Genomic DNA, 20,565 nt, shown 5'->3' on the forward strand with positions numbered 1-20,565 from the left:
GAGGCTATCGAGGACATAGGGCAGCCGCTTTGCAATTTGGTTACGGAAAATTTCATAATAAACATCCGATCATTTATCTCAAAAAATGGCATTTTTCTTTGAATATCAAAATAACACCTCTTATTGGAAAACCCCTTATAATAGTCAGATTTTACTTATTTATGTAAAGGGTATGGTTAACTTCTTATGGATTTCTTACACCGTATTTAGAAAACATCAGTATGCTATTGAGGAAATTAAAATAAGCATTGAATTTATCAAAAAACTAGACATGACACAATGTAATTTTCTTTCAGCATATTTTATTAGTATTGAAGAAAATAGTAAACCTAGAAGGACATAGTGGATGTGTATCGTTACACGATTACACGAGTAATTTTTTACCTATCCTAAATTTCCCAACTCGCCTAAAAATTTCCAACTTTCCCAACTGCCCACTGCGAGTGGGGGGAGGCGCCCCCCTGCCCCCCATCGCGACGCCGGTGGTAAAAGGTATATTCAAACTAACTAATTGTAAAACACAAACATTTATTTCAGAAAATACATTTTACATAATAAATAACAAAATTACTCATATCCAATGAATATTACGAGTGTTTCAATTTTTTGTTAGATAGTGTAGGCATTAATTAAATATCGTAACATTTGTTTTTATGTGGCTCAAATATCTTAACGTCTACAGTAATATAATAAATATGATTATTGTTGTAATTATATTTAGGTGGCATAAAAAAAATGAAATTTGTATCTGAACTTTTACAATCGAATTCAAAATAATATATTTAGTACTGAGAAAATAAGCCAATGTATGTTTTTACTTCAGTCATATAAAAACTATTGGTTGTGGAAAGCTTAGAGAAACAAACAATCGTTAAAATGTTTTGATGTTAATTTCAAATTTATCCAAAAATCGTGTGTTTTCCTCCTTATTCTACACGTTGATAAAATCTCATAATTATTAAGGTAGAAATTGAAATTTTTAAATTACTTTAAATTACATTTTGTCCAGCAGCTTCCTTGGCTCTAACGAAATATGTTAATAAATCGACTGGCAACGGAAACACTATAGTTGAGTTCTTCTCAGCTGATATAGTGTTCAGCGTCTGTACAATTAACAAGTAATATATGTGAATACGTGATTTAAAAAGCAATCAGTGGATTCAAAAAGCATGATTTCGTTTACCTAAGATAACAAACATTTGATGTAAAAACCAAAATTGAAAAATACAATGAAAACATGCAAGGTTGCTTCACAAATCGAAAACAGGTCACTACTTATAACAACAAGTCATATTCTAAAACTATGAACTTGGTTATATGTTCAATTTCTTAGGTATAACAAAAATTTAAAATAATAATACCTAAGAAAAATAACAATGATATGATAATGATAGATATACTAAATATACAATCACAAATGTCGAAATATAATTGTTATTCTTGTTTTGCCAAAATAGAAGTTTAAAATCAACTTTAGTTTTCAGTGTCCGTTCAAAATTTTAAGGTATTAGTTATGTTAGGTTAATTCGTTGACTAAAATGACTAATATTGTAATGTATGACATATTTGTTACAAATTTTAAATATATTTTATCCCAGCTGAATCGTTGAAAGTTATTAAAATAATTAGTTACCGTAAAACGGGGTTATATTGAACAATTTTACAATAAAGATTATATTTTTCCACAAGTTGGCCTGAAATTGTTTTTTGGGACCGATGTATTTTTTTAAGGATCGCAAATACGTTTTTCTTGGACTATTCTTATGAAATTTCATTTCAGGTTCTCAAAATTAAGGAGAAAAACTTTGTTTCTGTGTCTGCAACCGGCCTTCTACAAAATATATCCATTGAACCTTATTCTACATAAGACAGTAAATGATTTGTGTTCTGAAATATTTTTAACTACATAATAATAAAAAAATATGTAATTTTTTTGGAAAAGTTGGGTAACATTGAACGGCAAGAATCAGCGTGTTTAGGCGACATCGCGAGTGATTTATGTAAATATTGTTTCCTGCCGTTAGTTTTAAATCGTACGCGATCCATCTAACATTAGCCTGCGTCGAAAATATATGGGAGGTTAGGAAATATTAGATAGTGAAGTTCAAAAATCCCGTTTTAAAATGCGTGTTTACATTAGAAAGTTGGGTAGTCGATCATACAAAAATTACACCACTGATACTATGGAACAAGCAATCCGCGAAACCAAAACAAAAAATTTGTCACTTTCCAAGGCGTCGAAGATATACAAGATCCCAAAAGCAACGACGAAGAAAAGTTACTGATTGATATGCTCTTGAGTGGGGCTTTCCTTTGACTCACGACGATGTACGACATATTATGAAAAGCCATTTCGACAAAATGGGTAGGACAGTTAAGTAGTTTAAGAATAATTTGCCAGGTATCGACTGGATTAAAGGCTTTCTAAAAAGAAACAGAAAAATAGAGCATCTACCACTAAAGAAGTTTTTTCAATGCATATTTTGATAACCTTGAACAATGTCTAGACGGAGTTTCCCCCGATTGCATATACAATTTCGATGAGACAATGACCCTGGGTCTACAAAATGGTTTTTTAAAAGAGGGGTGAAATACCCAGAACGTTTATTGTCTCACTCAAAATCAAATATTTCTTTGATGTTTTGCGGAAGCGCTTCAGGAGTTCTGCTGCCACTGTATGTAGTCCACAAAGCAGAAAACCTTTGGACAACATGGATGGAAGGAGGATCCGATAAAACAAGATACCACCGTACAACTAATGGATGATTTGATTATGCAACCTTTTTAAATTGGTTTACTTCTGTTTTTCTCTATCACACGAGACATCAAGAAGGAGTCAAAGTATTGATCGGGGATAACTTGGCGAGCCATTTCTCTGAGGAATTCAACAGACTGTCGGTCGAAATTAATGTTCGATTCATATGTTTACCGCTGAATACCACGCATATAGCTCAACCGCTCGATGTTGCGGTATTCGCACCACTAAAGAAACAGTGGCGTATAATACTCAGTGATTATAAGCTAGCGACAGGAACAACTGGTCTTCCAAAGAAGGCGTTTCCAAAACTCTTAAAGAAGTTAATGTTGAACGGGTATATACCCTTTAGACAGAAATGAAATATTAAAGAAATTGCCTGGTACTGACGACACTGAAATAAACCAAAATTTCGAAAACAGTTTAAACGACACAGTTGTACAATTTCTACAGGGTATTAGGAACAAAAAAGGACTCAAAGAAAAAAGAAAATAAACATTGCACCGGGTAAAAGCATCGGGCCAGAAGATTTTGAAATAGGAGAAAGTTCTGGATGGATGGAGAAAAAGTCTGCTAAGGAATTTGATAGTGATAGTCCGACGTAGAAATAGAGCTTCAGGACGAATCTGATTATGAGACATTTTGTGATGAAGTGCTTCAAGAAGAGAATAAAGAGCCGACGGAGGCTGCATTCGTTAACGATTATGTGCTTGTGAGATTCGCAACCAAGAAAACTTTAAAATTTTTCGTCGGCCTTATGCATTATAACGAAATATAATGTTTTTGTTTTCAGATAGACGACGTGTCAATCGTAAGTCCCTCGGATTTTGAGAGACTTCTGCCCACTCCAGCTGAAGACCGCCGCGGAAAAGTGGTTTTTTCGATGTAATTCGACGGGTATGCTGTGGGCTAAAAGTATTTATAAAGACTGTCGTTCATACGTTTCTCTTATCTTTTGTTATTTTACTTCTGAATTACCAATTTGCTTAGTCTAGAATAAGATTGTATTACACTGTATTGAGGACTTTAATGTTTAATAGAGAAAATTTAAAAAAAAATATATTTCGTCAACAAATATAACCACCTTGGTATTGAAAAAAAATGGTAAAATAAACTGACTCCCTACTAATTTTTACCGCTTGTTTCAATGGCGGAGTTATATTGAACGAATAATAAACCCGTGGGTACGTAGAATCCGATTTATACCATTGTTCAATGTTATCCCGATCACGGGGTAATATTGAACAGCAACTTTTCTAGAGCTATCTCTCCATAGCTCAATTTATAATCTGAAGTACATAAAGTCTTGGTTCTATAGTGACCCATAAGTGTTATTTTCCTCGTTTCAATTGAACCACAGGTAAAAGAGTTATTCAACAAAATTTAAAGAAAATGTTCAATGTAACCCCGTTTTACGGTAGTACATTTGACGATGTTATTTTTTATAGTTGCTAATTTAAAAGGTAAAATTGAATCACACAGAATATTGATTTTAGATCACAGATTAAAGATGCTACTGGTTTGGGCGAAAATATTATTTTGTCTAGACGAGAACATCAAAACTTTTATGTATTTTACCTTAGTGCAGTAAATATTCGAATGTAGTGAGAAAACGTGAGAATTGAAATAATCTACAATAATATTTTTTATTCGAAATTGTACGGGACAAAAGGTACATATAAAAATAGACCAGTTTCCATAAAATACTCTTATAAATATTTGAATTATAATCGAAATTACATGAAATAGTAGGAACTATCCCAATATTATGAAACTTACTTAAAGTATTATTTAAAAGGCAAAAATTTCCAATTTTTATATAAAAAAAGAATATGTCATTACCAATACTATCCTCAAAAATTATTTTAGATACTGTTCAAATAATTCCTATAATATAATTTTTGGCACTATTCATATGAAGAAACATAACATTTGAATATTATGAAAATATTAGGTTACTTTAATGCCATTAATGGACTACTACCTTATATAATGTGTAGTAAAGTACGAAAATGTTGTTTCGTATTTAAGGTCTACTTATCTTAAGGTCTATTCAAGTCTAAGCTTAGTAACATATATATTTTCCTGATATTTTCAATATTACTTAAATTTTTGTTTACAAAGTAGATTTCATTTAGTTAGTATCGATTAAAAATTTGGATTTGATATGGATAGGTTCTTTAAACAGTCTTAAACATGAAGAAATCTGCACCAGTCGCGTTTTTTTTTTATTTTGGCACACAACATTTTGTTTAGAAATATATGAAAAGCTTTTTTTTGGTATAACATTACGAGGAGCAACATTATCGAGAGTGTTTTGGGTTTATACCTAATAAAGAATTGCCACTTTTGTACCTATTCATAAAATTATTTACTTTATCCTACATCATTGAGAACCCCTCCTTTCCACGAAAACCCTGGTTCTTTTAGGAATCCTCGTTATTTGTGTTCGCATTCAATTTTCTACAGAACTTTTCAGCCTCATATCGATTGGGATTGGATAGATTATAGTTGAACTTTTCGATGTGCATATTTTCGTCAAAGTCTGCGTGAAATAATTCCCAGTTAATAGGAGAAAATATTACAATGGTATAAAGCAATAAATTCAATTTCTTACGATATGATCAAATGGTTTTATAAGCTCCCATAGGCTCGATATTAATTTGAGAAATTGTATTAAAGAAAAACCTAATTAAGAAAAATTGTAATAATATTCAAGAAGAATGGTCATAAAGTTTTGTTTGTTGTATTACATTTTGTTAATTGTAATTTACTATCCGTGACCTGATGTTTTTAAATACTACTTCATTTCATCTACTACTGTACTAAAATATATCGATTTTGAATGGCTTCGTATTCCAGTTATGATCTGCAAGTGATAATATCTATTGTGTATAATTATTTCTCTATATAAACTACAATTCTTTAAAACCATGTTCATTGAAATTAGTTTGCAGATCGAATAATTAGTGCCAGACAGTATTTGTAACAACATATTTCTAATTTCAATTTTATAAAAGATCCTTTCACAAAAACGACACTTTGTATATATCAAGACACATTGATTTATTTGTGTCGAAAATTAGCAACATCTAAAAAGTCGTTAAGTTTTGGAATTATGCTATATTTGTGCCTCAAGAAAATCCTTAAAACTTTGTATCAGATGTAAGTTGATCATATAAATTTTAAGAAAGTTTTGAAGCTTTTCTTATTTGCGTTTTAAATAAGTGTGTACTAAACAATCAATTCATCTTGTTAATTCCTATTGTCAAAATTTATGTAATACAGTAGAGTTTATACAGTCTTCATTTTAATGATAACATAGATGTTTAATCTACACTTTTCGTAGTTATATAAATTCGTTTATTTTAGTAAATTATGAGTATTGAATTATCATTATGTGTCAAATAATAATGATATATAATAGTTTATATTAAATGTTCCTTATTTACGGTAGAGAAAAAGAAAGCAGGAATTATTATAGTAATTAATTTTCAAAACTTCACAAAAATATTTTCAGTGAACATTATCTACTGTTTTGCATCCATAGCTTTCACGAAGTACGAAATGATATCGATTGGCAGAGGAAAAACAATGGTTGAATTCTTCTCTGTTGATATGGTGTTCAATGTCTAATAGAAAAAAATAGATATTAATATATATTAATTGTGAGTATAAATGATTTGATAACGGAAATTAATCTTCGCATATTTTTTATGTAATGTGAGAACGTTTAACTAATACGCGACCTGACAAATAAGAATCGCTTAATTATAATATTACCATTATATTTAATAAACTGTTTATAATAGTTTATAATAGTTTGATGTATAACCTAAGATTGGGTGGGACAGAATGCATAATTTCACTTCAATTAAAGGTTGTAATATATAAAGGCGACTACCGTTTTTGTAATATAAATTGCTAGTTTTAAATTACAGGTATAGTTTAAAACAGTTACATATGCTATTTTAAACACCTTTGTTAATAGAACAATGTTATGCCATCCTTTTGAATATACCGTTTTAGGTAAAATTTATTCATTGTAATTGAATAAACTTAGAAATATTATTCATTCATTTGTAAATTCACTGTAAATATATGAAACGTTGCATTTAAATATTCGTTATTCATTCTCTAGTTCTAATAGGTATTCAACAAATAGATACACGTAGATCTAATTAACGAGAAACATTGTGTATTTGTCAGGTCACGGATAGTTCGCTAATTGCTAATTTATATGTTAATCAAAGAACCACTGTAGTTTATTCAATTAATCCAACATTAGATAATTTAAATGTTATATTCATGGATGAGCAATTTTTCGATGTATATTCTAAATTGATCTGTAAAATTATGGAAAGATCAAAATATAAAACTAATTTTTATTTGATTATATAATGAAGAATAAAGTAATTATTGATATTTCGAGATTTCGACAAAAATGTTTCATAAAAGTTTTTTTCAAACAATTGTAGTGTACACGGTTACACCAAAATATCTATAACATTGTTTAAACAGTAATCCTTGTATATAATTCAGTTTTTCGGAATTTACTGAATTCACAAAATACAACCGTCAACACCACATAATTATAATTTCGTTTATTATTCAGTTACCTGAAAAATAATTGATAGAAACCTATTTTTTTCACAAAAGTAATTAAAAGGACCAGAGGACTTGAAATTGTTACCAACTGCGTTCATTACCGTAGGAGCTAATTGTTTTTTAGACAAATCTAAATACTCTGGTTGGTTCAAATTAAATAATGGTGGAATAATAATGATGCGGATAATACTTTCATAAACATTAACTTTCAAAGGATAAGTATCACTCCAATATTCACAATTGAGATCATTAACTGTACCATCTAACATCTTACTTAAGGTGGTTTGCATGCACCTTTTGATTATGGTTACACAAAATTCATAATCGTAACCATGTAGCAGTGCTACTTCATTGATATGAACATTATTTTTCTTAACGTTACAGATACATTCTATACTAAAATCATGTTGTAATGCATTTTTTATTGATATACAATGATTTAAGTAGTTGTAAGTCTTTCGAGGATCACAATTACTCATCCTAAGAATCGCTGTTCTGTTAGTGTTTCTAAAATGTGGATTGACGGTGTGGACGTTGAAATGACTTGTATTAAATTTTTTTTGTAAACATAGAAAAAACCGATATATTAACAAGTTATGATGCAATTAAATTGGGGTATCCAAAATAGACATTTCTAGTTTTTCAATAACAATAATTAAGCTACAAAATTTCATGCAATAGCTAAATTTATTACTCATGCATATCAGAACTTTCGATCAAAATCAAATTTATTTGAAATAGACTTCTTAAAATCATTTTATAGCAAATAATTCTGTGAATTTGCAGATCCTATATACTCATACTAGCTTTTACCCGCGGCTTCGCTCGCATCCAATCCATCCAAGAAGTATCAGAAATCATTATAATAGAAAAGAACGAACTCTGTAGCTATATTAGAAGCTGAGATATAGATCTTTGAATGTAGAAAAATTGCCAAAAACCTACAAAAATCCATAACTCCACATTGAATGTCCGCGCCTAGCTCCTCTCCAACTCAACCGATTTAAGTGTTCAAAAACTCAAAAGAAAGAAGGTGTTTCAGCGAGTGTTCTTAAGCCAAAACGAACTCTGCAGCTATATTAAAAACTGAGATATAGATCTTTGAATGTAGAAAAATTGCCAAAAACCTACAAAAATCCATAACTCCACATTGAATGTCCGCGCCTAGCTCCTCTCCAACTCAACCGATTTAAGTGTTCAAAAACTCAAAAGAAAGAAGGTGTTTCAGCGAGTGTTCTTAAGCCAAAACGAACTCTGTAGCTATATTAAAAACTGAGATATAGATCTTTGAATGTAGAAAAATTGCCAAAAACCTACAAAAATCCATAACTCCACATTGAATGTCCGCGCCTAGCTCCTCTCCAACTCAACCGATTTAAGTGTTCAAAAACTCAAAAGAAAGAAGGTGTTTCAGTGAGTGTTCTTAAATCAAAACGAACTCTGTAGCTGTATTAAAAACTGAGATATAGATCCTTGAATGTAGAAAAATTGCCAAAAACCTACAAAAATCCATAACTCCACATTGAATGTCCGCGCCTAGCTCCTCTCCAACTCAACCGATTTAAGTGTTCAAAAACTCAAAAGAAAGAGATTGTTTCAGCGAGTGTTCTTAACCTAAAACGAAGTCTCTATCTTGAATAGAACCTGAGATATTGAAGATAGAGCGTGTGTATGTGAAAAACTCCCATAAGTAATGTACAGGGGGAAATCGCATTTGAGTATAACTTGAGAATGATGAAAATTAGATGAAATCCGATGGTTGATGGCTGATCTGTGCATCAATACCTTTCATTGAAAAAAAAAAATTAAGCAAATTGGTTGGGTAGAACGCCTGAACGGACTCGGAATGGAAATCATCAATTTTTTCAATCTATAAGATTAAAAATCTACTACATTCATATTTCATAATTAATCTTAGCATTGGAACAGGTAAAACTTATTTACTGCTCGAATGGATGATAATGATATTTCCATGCATCATGCATAAAACATTCTCATTACAACGAACTCGTCAATTATTCATACAACTTTTAGTGATCAATATTTTCAGTCAGCTAAAGTAAACAGATTAAGCTATATCCAAGCAATCGATGTAGGAGATTGGAAATTAGTAAATCAATTGTGACCGTACTAAGAACATAAGGAATTTAAACATTAGTGAGCGTATAGATTATTCAATATAATTATTGGAATTATTTCAGTAAATTATAATAAAATAGAACAGAAAATGTCTCGGTAATCAATTAGAATAGATAATATACGAAAATAATAAATTTGAGTGTATTTTTATAACGTCTTGCGACGTTCTACATAAACAAAGTTGAATACATTGTTACAATACTGATATTTCATTGAAAATTTTTGCTATAAAATCACTTCAAAATTTCTACTTTTCAGAGTTACAAGGCAAAGTTATTCAAACGTTGTTATATTAATGTAGTTTGTTCACTCGAATAATATTAAATTCAAGATACAAATTACCCAAATGTTAATTAGACATTCAAAGGCCCAGTTAATTTAATGTAGCAATGCACGTGCTGTTCACAAAACATTGAAAACACTTTTCTCGTCCCTTTACTGCAGGACATTTCTAATCCTTTTACACGAAATTACTACTTTTATTCCAACAGTAAAAAGTAAATCAATATGGAAACAGTCGTTGACCACATAGAAATTATCAGTAGTATCAGCTTGAGAGAAAATTCTTTTTCCCACATGAATTGTTATTTCATAGCATTGTATTTGATGAATTACTTGCTTTTCTACTGATACTGTCAAGGACATACTAACAATTTAAAGCAAAAAAGATTTTTCTAATCAATGTAGTAGTCCTCAAAATATGATAATACGGCACGATTTGCCTCATACAAATGTAAAATCGCTTTAGAATGTTTTGTTTTAGTAGATTTTTCTAAATAGATTGTTTTTTGTTTTATACATTTGCATTCTAATTTAGTATTACTAACAAAGTATGTTAGTTACACATTGTTTCTTCCGAGAACAAAAATATATTTTTTATGTTCTTCTCCGTTGATGATCTATGTAATAATTCGTGTACCTACATGGAGATTCGAGATCTTTTTAAAAAATCAGACAAAACAAACAAATATAATAGAATGAAGATCAATCAACATATTTTGAAGCCAAAATTTTAAATGTATACCTTAAAATTTTTATTTGGACAAATATTAAAATAAATTCCATAATCGTTACTTCGTCGCCCCAAAATTACAGGGTTCTAAATAACATTATTGTAGATTCGAGAAAAAGCAGTTTTAAAATACAGCAACCCACAAAACTGTAGATATAAGTCAAAAAATGATTATACTCTAATTAGTTTTAGTATTGGAATATTTCATAATGAACTAAAGTAAAAGTTTTCTATAAGTATTCTCGTTGCTTGAAATAAATAATATTTTTTTGAAAACATACAACTTTGAGATTCTTGTATAATGTGTTTATATTTTATAAACGTGTCATACACCTTTGAACAACAACACAAATAAACACTTTACTTACCAAAAAACAAAAATATTAATTACTTTATCAATGTAAAAAAAACTAAAAAATAGCTTACGTACGAGTACATTTAGTATAAATAAGAAAAATTCGAAAGCCCTTGTAAATTATTTTCAAAATAAATTTTACTCTTTATTTTTTAAACGTTTATGTTTTTAAACATACACAGGGTTCCTATAAGACAATTAATTGAGTAACAGAATACTATAAAATTGTTATTTTTTCTTTTTCTTCATTTGCTGTAGAAGTTGAACAAATAATAGTGTATATCCACAGCTGGCATCCATTTTATCATACTGCGCAAAGTATCTATTTTATCTTTAGCTAGAGATACCTTCGTATTTTTTAATTTTCGGATCTCTGTGTAATTTCTGTCTTTTTACGCAAGGAATGTCGAACGTAAGCAACGGTCTAATCTTGTTGGGTGAAAGAAGTTTTATATTTTACTATGGCATGATCTTTATTAAATTGGAGCATGCAAACTTTAGAATTTGGTACTATTCCATTTTCCGTAAACTCTTTTCTATGCAGCTGTGTACTGCGTCTACTTCTTGTATGCAAGAATGACCAGGGATAGAAAATTCCATTGTAACTTTTACCACATTTTTGTATGTTTGTATGATCTGAACAACTGCGTAACTGATAAAACTGTTTCCATTCTGTGGTACGCATCTATCACTCCAAACCACTAACTTTGTTATTTCAAGATGATCAGTGAAGACTTTATTTAGAATTTTATAAAATGAACTTGCAATGTCATTTTCAGCTCTTCCTTGTAAAGTATTCGGCCATACTGGGCAATATACTTTTTTTCCTATTTATAAATGGGTCATATTATAAACGTTTAGTTTACTTCTATAAAAGAAGTTTATAATATCAGCTTTTGGACACGTGAGGACGTTCTGTAGATCAAAAGACAAAACAGCTGTTTCTCCTACTCTATCGTTTTTTCGTTCATTCCTCATGCTCTCTTTTTCGGTTATGTGGAATTCATATTCTTTTCTTTCATCTTCAGAAACTGTACCTTCTGTTTCTTTAATTTTAATTTTATTTTCCAATTTCTTCCTCACATCGACACATGAAACGTTTTGATATAACATTAAAGTTGAACTGCCTGAGAGAATATTACATAGTTGTTTTTTATAACATACACCAAAAAAATTTCGTTAAAACTCTATCTTAAGAACTTGAGAGTTGTATATTTAACATACAACTCTGTTAACCCTAGCGTAATGTTTGAAAACATACAACTTTGTAATTTTGTTATTTTAGAGGTTTGTATACGTGCTATTATCTATGTAAGGGTAGCAGAAGAAAGCTTATGAAACGTAGAACCTTGTTACATTGATAAATGAATTTTTCATAAAATGTAACATACAACCATGTAATTTTGGGGCGACGTCTTATCATTGGTGACGTGTACAAATGATATATCTGGAAAACAGATCTACAAGCTTTATACACGGCTGATGTAATGTACATACATGGTTTTTATAAAGTAATAATCATTATTAATCGGTTAAAGTGACTTAAGTTTGATGCCGTGATCCAGATTACAGGTAATTTGAAAAGGTTTAGATTGAGTGAAAAATGCAGAAATCACAATGACGATATTTGAATTATTCAGATAATAAATGATAATCAGACATGTATATATTGTTCATAAGTTATTGTAATTGTGTTCCAGAGAACAATAGGTTAGTTTTGAGAAAGTTTAAATGTTTCAAAAATATATTATTTGCTAAACAAAAGTTTAAAATTGTTCCCAACAAAATGTAGTTGTTAATATGAATAAACAATATCTAAAAACGTGAAAAGGACAAAAATTTTGGTTTTATAGTTATTACTTTTGAAAATTTATAAAGGGTATTTTATAAAAATAGGTAGTAAATAATGATAATAAAATATCTTCAAAGGTTTTGGTGAGTTTGCTGGAATAACATAAAATAACGCCAACAAAAGTATTAAAAACAGGCCCGTTTTTCAAACGAGGGTAACAAAGACCCTCATAAAATGTTTTTCAAAATAATATAATTTAATATGCCAATTATTTTACACAAGTTGTTTATAATAACAATTGAAATATTGAACTCAAAAAACTGAAACATGAAATGTGAATGAAAATTACTTTATTTGCTACAACTCTATCCAAAAAAGCAAAAAGTACTACTATAAACATGCGAATATCAATAATTACCTGAAGATAACGCAGTTGCAATGCTGCAGGAGAATCTCCGATAACTTCTGATGCTTCTCGAAGAGCCCTAGAAGCTTTTTGTTCTCCTTCAGCTGCAATTACTTTAGCGCGTGCTTCTCGTGCTGCCTCTGCTTCTGCAGCCATAGCTCGTTGCAATTGTACAGGTAAACGAACATCTTTACTGTATAAAAGATGAAGAATATAATTACGAATGAGAATATTTCCATCGCGTTCGAATATTATATTGTTCCTATAGTTGACAAAATACAATTCTCGTGTGGTGAAATCAAAACTAATTTAACTTTGAACAAAAGCCTCGAAATATTCCGTCAATTATCTAACTTGTTTTGAACTTACAATGATTTGAAGGGCCATCGTTAAAATAATAACTTGTTGAAAACATCAATTTCAGGAATATTAATCACTCAACACCGAATGACCTCAAATGGAATTTATTGAAGTGTATAATATTCTATGGTGAAATTTTAGTTGTTATTCGGGATGATGAACTATACCGTCTATAGTCTATACCAGGGATGGGGAAACTACGACCCGCGGGCCGTCTCCGGCCCGCGACCATCAAACAGAAATCAAGTACAGCTTTTTTTATTATCAGAAATTACAATATTATCAATTGGCAGTAATGGCAGTGCACGTCGCACATAAAACAACATGTGCGAGCGCGGACGGGGATATGAGCGAAAACCGAAAATGAAGCTCGAGTAGGTGCGTCTGTCGTCGAACGCACTACCCATTTGAAGCAACTATTTCTGAACACCAGCAAATTGGAATTTTATAAGTCCTTATCTAGGACACAATACCCAAATATAGTTGCCCACGCCCAGAAAATAATGGCTATGTTTGGTAAAAACTATTTGTGCGGACAAACGTTTTCAATAATGAAACTAAGGAAAAATGGTCTTCGTAATAGGCTTTCGGATGACCTCCTTTTTTCATTGTTAGCAATTGGGCATCACAAATGGAGCCGGCTTATGATGAAGTCATGCAGAAACAAAAACAGTTCCACATGTCACATATTCCCACAAAGACCAGCGCTCCTCAACCTTTTACTTCGCAGCTAACTTGAGTTCAATTAATTGCAATTAAAAATGTTATTTTTTAATATTGCACAATAAATTAGTGTTTTGAGAAAAATTAAAACAATATTTCTATTTTAGTAAATAATGTAATGCTACTTGGCCGGCCATATATTTCGTTAGCAAAAATTAGCACGCGAAGAAAAAAATTTCCCAATCCCTGGTCTATACTATGGATAATTTTATGAATAGATAATTGATTTCTCAAATTTTGTGACAAGTTGATAATTTTTTTATTTAATAGATAGCTTATTCCATCACATTATTGTTCATAAAATAACCTCGTAAATTATCAAGTTAGAAGTATGTATTATAGGTAAGAAAAGTGTTATTTTGTCTACTTAACATTTCGACACGTTCAACGTTAATTCCCCAGGAGTCGGTTGCTTCGTCTAGAAGAGCCTTCATATGCTGGGAAATACTTTCACGTTCACTAAGGATTTCATGTAGCGGTCTTTGGCCCATTATATTTCGTAATGTGGTTTGTGCCAGTAATCTGGTGGAATGGTGAGCATTTTCGACATTGGCAATCGACACCGTGGCATTTGAAACCCTGTAATATACCACCGCGTCAACGGAAACGGTAACGCTATCTTTTGTTAAAACCTATAAAAAATATACTTAATTGGACAATATTGTCAATATAGATTGTTTTCAAAAATGAAAACGAAAACATAAATACCTAAATATTAATAACCCACACAATACGTTACCTCTTGAGGAGGTATGTCATATGTTCTCGTGCGTAAGTCAACTCTGGCATAAGCATCGATGCATGGAAGAATAAAAAATATTCCTAAAACCAAAATTGATTTTGCAACAAATATATTAGAAGTATAAAATTCTATACTTTCTAAATTCCAAAACTGTGTCTTAGTGGGTACTTCGTTATTAAAACTTTAATAGTTCATCATTAATTTTAATAAAATAATTATGTTCTCACTGTTCTTTTGATTAAGCTGAATTTATTGCAGAATGGGGAAAAAACTATAAATTGAAAAGTATCACTTACCTGGGCCTTTAGCTCCACCTGAGAGAAGACGACCCAAGCGAAATATCACTGCCCGTTCATATTCCTGTACCACCTGTAAAGAGTTTAATGGCAAAAAAAATATGTTGATTAGTTAGATGCTGGTGAATAGGGCTTTGGATAATCGACATTAAAATTTATTTTGTAAGATATTGCTGGAAGTGTTTTTTTATCAAGTTTCTACGGATTACTGGGTTTATTTATGTCCTTTTGATATAACTAACTATAATATAATCCGATTTACTCGAAAGTATTGAAAAAAAATGGAAAAGGAAAAATATAAGTAGAGATAATAATAATATTAAAATATATCTCAATTGAATCCATTTAGTCTTACCTTAAAACAAACCATGAGGGAAAAAGGCATGGTAAGTATTACGATAATCCATGACAAAACTGTTAAAATTTTACCACATGTTTTGGATTCTTCTACGATTTGTTCGGCTGGAAAAAGAGAAATGATTTTTTAGACAGATGGAAACAAAAAATATCATTTTCGATAAATTTAGAAAAGCTAATGGATATGAAAGCATGATAAATTTGAAAAAAATGCGAAATTATAGCTCAATATGTTGAAAAAATAGGAAACTTTTTTGGAAAATTTCATCTGTGAAGTTAAACGTCGAATCAATACTGCTTTTGGATATAATGAGGAAAAAATTCCTAATGGTGTTGTTGGTAAATTGATTTTACATTACATTTGTTCCCAACAATTGGGCGATCCATCAAGTCGAGTATTTCTAGATCGAAGTCTGAACATCACTTTTTTCCATCATTTCCACATTTTCTTAACGAATCGCCGTTCAAACATTCAGTGTAATTATGTTCCTATCCTATTGATATCACCATTTTTTAAAACTGTATAAAAAATAGTACTTGTCACAACTTTCAATATTGTCATGATAGAAAATATGTTATTCGAATATTGATTAATAATACCTAATTTAAATCAAGTCATCATCATATATTTATTTTCTGCATATTCAGTCGAGGAAACGTGTACGAGGCATATTTTTAAAGTAAGTACCGTTTTGGAATTAAAAAAAGAAGTGCAAAGATATCGCAATAATTTTATTTTTACATGAAATCCTGTACCTTAATCTACTTTTCTACATAATTTCCGTGAATATTGAGGGACTTGTCATAACGTGGCACCAGTTTTTGAATACTCTCCTCATAAAATTCTGCCGTCTGACTTCTTGTATCACAACTGTTTTGACTTCGTTATCGTCTTGAAGACGCTGACCGTCCAGGTGTTTCTTCAAGTGCAGGAACAAATGGTAGTCGCTGGGCGCCAGATCAGGGCTGTAGGGAGGATGATCTAGAGTTTCCCATTGAACAGATTTGATGAGATCTTTGGTTCGATTAGCCACATGTGGAAGGGCATTGTCATGCAACAAAACGATACCCTTACTCAATTTCCCACATCTTTTGTCCTGGATTGCACGACGCAGATTGTTCAATCTGCGTTGATTGTCTCATTACGAGGCTGAAGCTCCACTAGCAATACTCCTTTTCTGTCCCAAAAAACTGTGCACATGATTTTGTTCGCTTAAACTTCACTATTTTGGGTGATGATGAATGTCGCCATTCCTTGGATTATTGTCTGATTTCTTTCACCTTTTCGTCCACTTTCTGCACCAAATCTTCATTAACGACCGAAGGACGCCCACTACGTTCTTCATCATGAACATTTATGCGGCCATCTTTAAATGCTCGCACCCATTTCCATTCCATCACTCATAATGTTTTGTCCGTAAACTTCACAGATCTTACGATGAATATCGATCGGTTTTACGCCTTCAGCACTAAGAAACCGTATAACAGCCCGTACTTCACAATCGGCGGGACTCACGATTGTCGGAGGCATCTTAAACACTCAGTAAACAACGTACACAATGAAGACGCGCGCATGAGCGGAACGCCGACCGCAAAACGGTACTTACTTAAAAAATATGCCTCGTAGTTTCCAATCATAAACTTATATGGTTGAGTCATTCGAAGCCAACCGCTTTGTGTGTAATACATACAAGTTGCATTTTTATTTATTAATTTATATATAAAATTGTGTGTAATCCTAAATTTACTTGTATATTATATTGTTTTTTCATAAAACGATTTAAAACTTCACTTTCAATAAAGTACTTAATAGAAGTAATTATAGACATCCAAAACAAAATTTATACTGGACAATATTTACAAATCTTCCCAAAAAGCATGATTACATGATATCAAGAAATATTTAAAAATGTTGTACATTAAAAATTGGATAGAGAAAACCTCTATCCGAACATAACATAAATACGCTTTATGAATGACGTAAAAATCATATTTTCTTTTAAATAGTACAGAAAAAGTATATATTTTAAATTGAAAATGAAAAATATATAGATAAATGAACTGACCTTCGTGCATCTTTATATTGGTATTCAGGTTTCGGCTCTTTGATTAGAAGGTCAAGAACGAGGATAAAAACTCATGATTCTCACTGGGATAGTATCTAGGGCAATACTAACAGGATAGGGAAAGCTGCAAAAGCTCTATCGTTGTTCCAGCAACTTGCACACCAATCGGACTCTTTCGCCGTTCGAGCGAAAATAAACGAGATCACATTTTTGAATATTCTCAAATGAAACTCACATTCAGGAATGGTTCATAGAATTTGATTTTAATGTGGGTATATATGAAAGAGGTGAATAGCCAGAATAATGTATGAACCTATCACATTTTTTGAATGCAGTGGATTAAATAAATCTTTTATATTATTCAGGAATATGTCATTTAGACAAACTATTGTATTATGTACAATTCCAAAGGGCGTTTGTCCGGCTTGAAAATTAAACACTATTCTTCTAGTAGGTAGCTTTATCCAGAAAATTGTTTGCGTTGAAAGTAGAATGGAAAAAATGTCGGAAAGGTATTAAGGAAAAAATAAACAATAGTAGTACACCCAATATGCTAAATTTTTGATAGATTAGAGATACTCACATGATGCATTTCCTGAAACAAATAAATCGTACATATATTATTTTGAGTTATTTTGTAGAATGTATAATTCATATATGATAAGAAGAAATCGATGATAAGATCGAAGCTAAACACTCACCTCCAAAAACATGTTTGGTAAAATCTTCTGTACTGGTATTGTGTCCATTGTTGATCGCCGTAGACATGACTGGTGCTACTCTAACTTTAGCTCTTAGAACCTGTCCAAAAAAGGTCAAGTTGATTGAACAAAATATATTTGTTTAGATAAAATGTAAGGGTATATTAGAAAGAATGTCTATGTTGAAGTATTTCGAATATTCCTAATGTAAATTTGTATGTAAAAGTTCATATTCAAAACATTACTCCGAGAAAGAAATGTTCTCAACAATATGGAATGTTAACCTAGAAACAACCTCAAATAAAGTTTTCTCTTTATTTTTAAACGACATTTATATTTATACGTAGAAAGAACGATGACGCTGAAACCTAAAATAGTTTCACAAACTTACTTTGTTGTGTGACCGTAATTCCAGATTAGAATACGTTACTTCGAATTTAACTAATTTAATAGAAAATTATGTTAGTTATTCAACGGTTAGTACACTAGTCTCACTAGATGTTGTAGACACAAATAGAAATTTCTTGAAGATAAATTAGTAGTGCCGAGATTCGAACTGAGCTGGAATTAGCCACGTCATTTATTGTGACACGGCGCAAATGCGCGTCTTATACTATTCAATTCTATGGCAACAAGAGGTATCATATTCAAAACATGCCTAATTATTTATATAGGAGGTATGGGAATTATTGCCATAAAGCCACTAAAGTATCTGATCGCCACTGTAATATCCGTAAACAATTTTTTTGCCAGCAGACTACTCGTTTAAAGAGCATATTAATCAATTCTAAGATGATCGGTATTATTAATATGCATTGATGATGCAAAACTATTTCTTTAAATTTCATGAAAAATATTCTCAAGACTTTATTTGCACATTTCTGAATTTGAACTGCTATTACCTGTTAAATGAACGCATCAATTTTTTTCAAGTTTTATATTTTTTTTGTCATTAAATTTAGAATGGTCTCGATATACAGGGTGATTCATTAAGAATGTCCAATCTCGGAACTGTAGATTCTAGACCTCAAAATATGATGATCCTGCTCAACATGCCTTATGCAAATATTGCTAGCTTCCAAGATACGGGGTGTTCAAAGTTTAAATTTAAATGTTGATTTTCGCAATAATTTTTTATGTTTTCACAATTTATCTTTGAAAATTGGCGCAATTTTATGTTTTTTTGGCATGAGGAATCATAATTTGCACTCTAATTTAACAATGCTAATAGGGGGCACTAATTACACTTGTTTGTGTTAATTAAATCAAAGTGAACTTTTTTTGGGCTAAACTTACAACTGAAATAATAAAAAAATATTAAAAAGCGTTAAATTCTACAAAAAAAAGTTACTCTTCTTTGATTCGTGTAACTCAATCGGTTATCGAGTTATTTGCTTCTAAAAAGTTCAATAAATTTTAATTTTTTCACAAAAAAATTTTATTATTCCTTAAATATATAACAATAACAAATTTGTAAACAAAAATAAAAAACTTCAAAGCAAATGCTTGAAATACTCACCATTTACTTCAATACACTTTATGATCCGCTTTTTAATTTTTAATTTTTAATTACATCCGCGGCTTCTTCTATTTTCCGTCGCAGTTGTGGAAGAGAAGTAATTTTTTCTTTTTAAACTAATGCCTTCATTTGCGACCAAATTGAAAAAACCAAAGGATTTAAATCAGGGCCTCCTGCTGGCCAAGCAAACTCACTTCCACGACCAATCCATCGATGCGGAAACTGTTCGTTTAAGTATTGACGAACTTGTAGAGAATAATGTGGTGGTGCTCCATCGTGCAAAAACCACATATTTTGTCTTAAAGCGAGAGGTATATCCTCTAATAATTCGTGTAGATGTTCTTGAAGAAAATCTAAATGAAGAGGTCCATTTAAATTGGTTGGCAGTTCAAAAGGACCTATTAAATACCCACATATTACATACACACACCAAATGTTAACCTTAAACTCGTGCTGAAAATGTGTTTCCCTCATAGCATGTGGATTTTCAGAATCCCACAAATGATTATTTTTATAATTAAATATTTCTCGTCTGGTAAATGTTGCCTCATCAGTAAAAAGAATTGTATCCAGAAAATCTGGGTTAACATTTTGTTAACCAAAACATGGGCAAATTGTAGACGCTTAGGTAAATCTTGAGGTAATAAATTCTGAACAGGAGTGTAATGATATGGATTCAATTTTTCCCTCTTCAGTATTCTAAAAATAGATGATTGGCTTATACCTGTTTGCAG

The 20,565-nt window shown here is 31.0% G+C and overlaps 1 protein-coding gene across 7 annotated transcripts; it reads right to left on the reverse strand.

Moving 5' to 3' along the window:
* Positions 1-511: 511 nt before the first annotated feature.
* LOC130903940 (band 7 protein AGAP004871) lies at positions 512-18,907 on the reverse strand. Of its 7 annotated transcripts, none has more exons than XM_057816342.1 (8): positions 18,704-18,907; positions 18,195-18,412; positions 15,544-15,650; positions 15,189-15,261; positions 14,890-14,972; positions 14,523-14,782; positions 13,080-13,260; positions 512-1,103 (listed from the first exon to the last, which is right to left on the reverse strand). In XM_057816342.1, the coding sequence occupies exons 2-8, from the start codon at positions 18,226-18,228 to the stop codon at positions 990-992; spliced, it is 852 nt and encodes a 283-aa protein (XP_057672325.1). In that variant the 5' UTR covers positions 18,229-18,412; positions 18,704-18,907; the 3' UTR covers positions 512-989. The 7 variants fall into 7 exon arrangements, with proteins under 7 accessions (XP_057672325.1, XP_057672328.1, XP_057672327.1 ...); XM_057816345.1 differs by having other exon boundaries at positions 512-5,300; XM_057816344.1 differs by having other exon boundaries at positions 512-6,387; positions 18,704-18,905.
* Between the last annotated feature and the right edge of the window lie 1,658 nt (positions 18,908-20,565).

This window comes from Diorhabda carinulata, chromosome 2, assembly GCF_026250575.1.
Source record: "Diorhabda carinulata isolate Delta chromosome 2, icDioCari1.1, whole genome shotgun sequence".
NCBI lineage: Eukaryota > Metazoa > Arthropoda > Insecta > Coleoptera > Chrysomelidae > Diorhabda > Diorhabda carinulata.

Excerpts from the sequence above, each read along its gene's own strand:
- LOC130903940 (XM_057816342.1), bottom strand. The coding sequence starts at position 18,228 with ATGTACGATTTATTTGTTTCAGGAAATGCATCAT. Across the intron at positions 15,651-18,194 it reads TGTTTCAGGAAATGCATCAT|CCGAACAAATCGTAGAAGAA; the intron begins GTGAGTATCTCT and ends CTCTTTTTCCAG. Across the intron at positions 13,261-14,522 it reads AACGTTGAACGTGTCGAAAT|TAAAGATGTTCGTTTACCTG; the intron begins GTTAAGTAGACA and ends TCTTTTATACAG.